General features: G+C 40.4%; 1 protein-coding gene across 1 annotated transcript; it reads left to right on the top strand.

The window, feature by feature from the left end:
- Nucleotides 1-3107: 3107 nt before the first annotated feature.
- On the top strand, nt 3108-6972 carry LOC124700006 (target of rapamycin complex subunit LST8). Its single transcript, XM_047232208.1, has 11 exons — nt 3108-3194; nt 3719-3838; nt 4237-4338; nt 4419-4531; nt 5009-5078; nt 5613-5690; nt 5777-5893; nt 5975-6069; nt 6307-6386; nt 6479-6538; nt 6620-6972. Exons 2-11 carry the CDS (start codon nt 3731-3733, stop codon nt 6745-6747), a joined length of 951 nt encoding a protein of 316 aa, XP_047088164.1. The 5' UTR covers nt 3108-3194; nt 3719-3730; the 3' UTR covers nt 6748-6972.
- Nucleotides 6973-7184: the final 212 nt, after the last annotated feature.

Here is a 7184-nt window from a genome sequence, read left to right as displayed (position 1 = left end):
CGTAATAATCTTTTTAAAAATGCACCCCTACTTTCAAATCCACTTAAAAATAACTACACTCTAACTCCCTGTTACATGAAACATGTTGGAACTTTGTTTAAGTAGTGTCTAGATACATCTAAATGTGAACAAAATTAAGGCAAGTTTCGTGGAACAGAGGAAGTACCAGTTTATCGGCCAAATCACTCGATAAAAACCCTAAGGATGCATGTCACCGTTGCCCGAAGGATCCCGGCCTTTTGTCTCAAGTCGTTCTTCATGAGCACTAGGTGTGTCACCTCGGTCTCTTCCATGTACGTTGGAGCATAGGTACCGACCAACGGGCAAGTTCAACTTAGCGTGTTGTTTGAATCATTATAAATCATAGGTGATGCTAGATTGATAACATTTTGTGCATTAGATTTATGGGTGTGTTGACCCTAGCCAATGTGTCCATGTGGGAAGATGATAATTTCATTACGGTAGCATCAAAAGATTCTTCGAGCCTTCAAGGTACATGCTTGCTACCATGGGGCACAAAGGAAGGTGCGGTGGCAGCACATGTGTGCATCGACGTCCTCACCACGACTCCAAGTGCCCGAGAGAGGGAAGAGAGCAATACGGGGCACGAAATACAAACAAAACCATATTCTTTGAAAGTAGGTAGATTTTTTTTTGAAAACTCCATATTCTCTTAGCCATATGCAACTTCTAACAAATTGCATAGAAAAGATGGTTCTTGATGAAGCGCACATCTTCCAATTCATGATTGAACAACAAATGAGGAAAGATATTGGCATTTTAACATTTGTAACAATATTCTCACATACATTTTTTGCTATCATTACTTCTTATGTGATAAAAAAGGAGTTTCGTTAAATAATTGAGCCTATTTTTGGTGGATCCATGGATCGGTCTTTTCCAAGGTGCATTTTCTAGCCTCTAGGGTGGAGTTCATGGATCCATATGTTAAATGTATTATACTTCATCCGTTCCAAAAAAAGATGTATGATATTTTTATAAGTATACGTAGATAGTAAATCATGTTTAGATACATTTAAATTTAAATAAATATGCGATATCTAGTAGTCCTTTTTTAAAACGTATCTAGTACTCACTCCATCCATAAAAGAATGTCAAAGATCATAAACAGAGGGAGTACTAGTTTAGTTTGACATACTTAGATGAACCGGAGGGAGTAGTATAATTGTGAAAAAGGAGGACGGCCAAGGTAAAGTTCTATTCTTGCTCATGAGTTGGTTAGACTAGTCATGGTGGGAAATAACATACACTAGTAACATGCACATGTTACTACTATATGTTAACATATTTATAGTGGTTAGTAACATCAATCCCTCCGTCCCAGTTTATAGGGATTGCCTATACGTAGGTCGAAATTTGATAATAATAATATAAGATATATGTTACAAAATATATATCATTAGAAAAATTACATGTTCTACTTTTGTAATGATATAATTTTTGTGTTGTACAATTAATATTATGTTGGCCAAATTGAGAACCTAGATATACGTGCAAACACTATGAAATGGGTAACTAGCTATGTTACTCTATCATCCTCTCTCCCCATTAACTCACTGCCACATAACCAAATTGGGTGAGTTGGACACTTAGTTACTAGTGAAGTTATTCCCACTACGAGTAGTTTTAGGGATGACCTTGGTCCCTAGATTTTGCAGACATTAGATTTTGGATAAAGTTTTACTAAACTGCCTTTTTAGACGAGTTATTATACCAATGGTATTGGAGTAATGATGTTGTTCCAAATTCCAATTGCTACGTAACAAAAATACAGTTTTTAAAGGACCTGAGCAAATAAAGGGAGCTCTTTTGGATATTGCTCTTTGTATTGGTCTCGAGTAGAACCCAGGTACTTGCTTGCTACCATGGGCACGAAGGAAGGGGCGGGCAGCACATGTATGCATCGACGTCCTCCCCATGACTCCAAGTGCCCGAGAGAGGGAAGAGAGCAATAAGGGGCACGAAATACAAACAAAAACATATTCTTTGAAAGTAGGTAGATTTTTTTTTGTGTAAAACTCCATATTCTCTTAGCCATATGCACTTCTAACAAATTGCGTAGAACAAATGGTTCTTGATGAAGCGCACATCTTCCAATTCATGATTGAAGAACATAAGTGGAAAGATATTGGAATTTTAACATCTGTAACAATATTCTCACATACATTTTTCATATCATTAATTATTATTTGATAAAAAAGGAGTTTCGTCTATTTTTGGGGGATCCATGTATTCTTCTTTTCCAAGGTCATTTTCTAGCCTCTAGGGTGGAGTTCATGGATCCATACGTTAAATATGTATGTACTTCATCCGTTCCAAATAAAAATGCTGGATATTTTTATAAGTATACCTATATAGTAAATCATGTCTACATAGTATATTTAAATTTAAACAAAACTGCGATATATAGTACTTTCTCTGTCCACAAAAGAATGTCAACGATCATGGACAAAAAGAGTACAAGTTCAGTTTGACATAGTATAATCATGGAAAAGGAGGACGGCGAAGGTAAAGTTGTTCAGATCCCATTCTTGCCCATGATTTGTTTAGGGATGGCCCTAGTCCCTAGACATTGCAAATATGAGATGTTGGAGGAAATTTTACTAAACTGCCTTTTCTTAGACGAGTTATACCAATGGTCTTGGAGCAATGATGTTGTTCCAAATTCCAATTGCTAACCAAAATACAGTTTTTAAAGGACTTGAGCAAATAAAGGGAGCTCTTTTGGATATTGCTCTTTGTATGGGTCCCGAGTAGAACCCTGGTAAAGCTGACGTGGCACCAAAAATAATGATGAAAGAAGGTAATTAGGAGCGATCCCTGCGCCTGTGGCTTCTTCCTCCTCCTCTTGGCCAAAACCGCCGCCGTCCCAGTCCGCCGCCGTATCCTCCTCCTCTCCTCAGCCATCTCCCTGCCCCACACCGGCGTCGCGTTCTTTCCCTCTATCGGTCCGCCGCCTCCTCCCCACTAGGCCACCGCCGCCGCGCTTACCGTCAACCCTCGCGGCCCCGGCTCTGGCTGCCCCGCGTTCCCGACGGCCTTTCACCGGCGCCGGAGAGGGAAGCAGCGCCACAACTCTCCACCTTCTCGTCGCTTCCCCTCCACGGGGCTGGCGAGTAGACGGCAGGAGCCGCGCCGCACCAGATTTCTCCTGTTGATACGGAAGCCCTAAGGTAAGTCTTCTGGGGATCGTTCTACAAGTTCCGTTCTTTGCTGTGAACAACCAGACCTGAATGCTATACCTCGATCCGTCCGGTTTGCGTGATCCGCGCTCTAATTGCAGTTTCTTTCCCCTCGAGATTTTAGGAGGTTCTGTGCCCCCCGTGTGTTGCTCCCGAGTAGTGTTCCTGACTTTCTTGATCTGGCTCTGGTCAATGGTCCGATGAATTAGGTAGTGTGCCTGCGTAGCGTAGGTCCCAAGTGAGAGGCCCGGCCTCCTGTTGAAGAATTTTGTTAGAGTAGACAATGCCTTGTTTCGGTTTCATAGAGGCTGTAAAAACGCAGCATCGAAACTGTGGATGCGCAATTCAGATCTCTTGAATCTGTTGGGACCTGTCAGGCTAGAATGGTATCTTCATTAGGCCAAAATGCGTGTGGTACATTATGCCTTCTCCATGTCTGCAAGAGACTCCAACTTCGATTTGCTGCTTGGCTATTTTTATTTTTCCTTTGAGAGTGTGTTTTGATGTATTAGCAGGACGGCGTGTGAATGGCTCAACCTTCTGTCATTCTAGCGACTGCAAGTTATGACCACACAATCAGATTTTGGGAAGCCAAGAGTGGTCGCTGTTACCGCACCATTCAATATCCAGACTCGGTGAGTGTTTGCTCTGGGTTCTCGTTTGCCTTGCAACTTATTTACATCTCAAATAATTGTAGATGAGTACAATAACTACCAACAACTACAGAATCAAGTTATATTGCAAGACTAAATGTTGTTCTATCTGGACCATGTTTTTTTTTATCATTCTTGCTTTACTTAGATAATTCTCCATACATGTATATGTTGTCTTCGAGTTTTGTGCTGTCTGGTCACAATTCATAAATTTTATTTTCTATGCTACCAAAGTAATGAAGTGTACATATAGTCAGCTGAATGGATGCAAACAGTAATTTTCTAGATCAATGCTTGGGCTTCCTCTGCTTCAAGACTAAGCTGCACACTTACTAGCAATTTCATGCAGTGTATGCCTGTTGATAATCTATCTTTTGCAGCAAGTGAATCGCCTTGAGATAACCCCAGACAAGCGATTCTTAGCTGCTGCTGGCAATTCCCATATCCGCCTTTTTGATGTTAACTCAAATAGCGCGCAACCGGTATGTTACATGTTCTCTAAAAGCAACCAATCTGGGCCAACATGTTTCTGTTTCTTATTTAATCAAAATAAACCTAACAGGTAATTAGCTATGATTCGCATACTAGTAATGTGATGGCCGTGGGATTCCATTGTGATGGCAACTGGATGTACTCGGGTTCTGAAGACGGCACTGTGAGAATATGGGACTTGAGGTGAGGTTTCACATCTTATTATGTTGCTTGGCTTCAGATCTTTTTTTCCTTGAACCCACTGTTCTTCTAAAGAATTTTTTCTCAAATAGTTATTTAGCTAGATGGATAATCCAAAGAAAACCCATCTGTAGGTGGTACTATGCAGGCGTACAGCATGTTTGACTCGGTGTTGTGGGTGCACTAGATCTAATGGGATTTAAGGGTCAATCGAATGCAACTTGTTTAGGACATCCTATGAAACAATTCTCTCTAAATATGCTCCATTCGAATCTCATCAAATAGCTGATTTAGAGTTAGCGTGATACTCGGAGTCGGAGTGGTTTTTTGTGCAACAAATTGTGGTGTTGAAGTTGAAATTTGAACTAGATACTCACCCTTCTAGTAATATCCAGTGTTTTTTTGTTACCGATTTTGCAGTCCATGATTCATACTATGTTCTTTATCCGAGTCTTTATTCTTGTGCATGTACGGTTTCAGGACTGCCACTTGCCAACGAGAATATGAAAGTCGTGCAGCTGTCAACACCGTGGTCCTGCACCCCAATCAGGTTAGAGTATGCTCTGGCTGATCTTAACCATTTGTAGTTTTCATGATCCAAGTACTGAATAAGATTGTTGATTATCTAATAGTGTTATTTGCGTGTATTCTATTTAAGAGATTATGTTGGTATTGGTTGGATTCTTGGATCACTTAATGACGTTGTAATGCATATCTGCAAACAACACTGCATTCTTAGCTGTTTAACTATGTTTTCTTCGTATACCCTGAGAACCACATAATGCTAATAGGGTGGCATGCCATTGAATAGCTCAATCTGCAATATTTTCCCATTTGGGATACGATTCGATTAGGCACATTGTTGTTGGCACACACGAACACTGATTGCTGCTGACATTTGTATGAAATTATTTGATCTTTTTCAAAAAGAACTTCTGAACTTGACTCTTGTGTACTAACACTGTTAGCATTGATTAGTGTTAAAATGTGAGACAATGGTTGGTCTTATTTGTATCATTTGTCCTGGTATTACGTTCATATTTAAATGTATTTTAATTCCAACATTGTCTCCCCAATCTTTCAGAAAGAACTAATATCTGGTGATCAGAACGGAAACATTCGTGTGTGGGATTTGGCTGCTAATTCATGCAGCTGTGAGTTGGTAAGTTACAATATTTCAGACTTTAGGTACAGCTATGTAAAGTAAGATGTAAGAACACAGTTCCTGTGTTGGTTCCATTTATTCAGGTACCAGAGGTCGATACAGCTGTAAGATCTCTGACAGTCATGTGGGATGGGAGTATGGTTGTAGCTGCAAATAACCGCGGGACATGCTATGTTTGGCGCTTACTTAAGGGCACTCAGGTCAGTATGTCAGCTGACCTACCTACCATTACACACTCTCATGATTTATGCATTTTCAAGCTGATGAAATCTTCTACTTAGACAATCACCAGCTTTGAGCCACTCCATAAGCTGCAAGCCCATGATGGCTACATTCTGAAGTGCCTGCTTTCACCTGAATTTTGTGACCCTAACAGGTACATAATTGTCAAAATGACTAGTTTTCAGTTTCCTCATTCTTGTAACATAGCATTGTTTTGTACGCTGCTTCCTAATTCCCAGTCATTCATTTGCCAAACTGCATTTGATTCTCATGGAATTCTTAGTAGTACTTATTTACATCTCAAATAATTATTCATCTACATAGTTATTTCTGGGCTACTAAGACTATGTAAATGATTCTTGGGTTTCATGTGACATGGTATTGTTTGTAGGTATCTGGCAACTGCATCATCAGACCACACTGTAAAGATTTGGAATGTGGATGGCTTCAAGTTGGAACGCACTTTAGTTGGTAAGTTTCGGATTCTTTTCTTCTAAATTTTCAATTAAAAGGTGTCAATTTTGAAGTGATACCCTGAAACGATGTGGGTATTCACTTTTCAGGTCATCAGCGTTGGGTCTGGGACTGTGTATTCTCAGTAGATGGCGCTTATTTGATAACTGGTACGCACTAACTGTTCACATCATGCAGCCCATCCATCTGGTAATCCATTAGTTACCAAGCAATTTTGTATTGTCTTGCAGCTTCCTCTGATACCACCGCAAGATTGTGGACGATGTCAACCGGAGAGGCCATCAGGGTGTACCAGGGGCACCACAAGGCGACCGTCTGCTGTGCTCTCCATGACGGGGCTGAATCGGCGCCCTCATAAGCAATAGCGCAACGTGATGTTCTGTACATATTTGTTTGATTTGAAGACAGCACGCCCTGCTGCTAGATTTTCAGGGCCTTAGCAACTTGAGGACATTTGATTGCTGTAGTGCATGTAACAATGTATATGCAGGCAGCCTTTTGGGCTGTGTGCGAATGATTTGTATTATTATTTACAATGGTGGATATTCTTGCACAACCGAAATAATATTATGTTACTGTCGTCCTTGTTCTGCTTTCCACATGCCAGTTGGAAATGTTCCAAACTGTCTGTTTTTGCTTGCTTCCTCTTGCAGAATATTGCAAACTGTACAGTTTGTTTGAAAATAACACGTAACAGTTGGTTTTATATTCTTGAACATTTGCAGCGTGACAGAGTATCATCAGTTTGTACGCCCTGTTTCTCTTAGTCATTTGGTATCTGAGACGAAGCTCAGT

This window comes from Lolium rigidum, chromosome 3 (genome assembly GCF_022539505.1).
Source record: "Lolium rigidum isolate FL_2022 chromosome 3, APGP_CSIRO_Lrig_0.1, whole genome shotgun sequence".
Classification (NCBI taxonomy): Eukaryota; Viridiplantae; Streptophyta; class Magnoliopsida; order Poales; family Poaceae; genus Lolium; species Lolium rigidum.
This window is presented reverse-complemented; position numbering and strand designations above follow the sequence as displayed.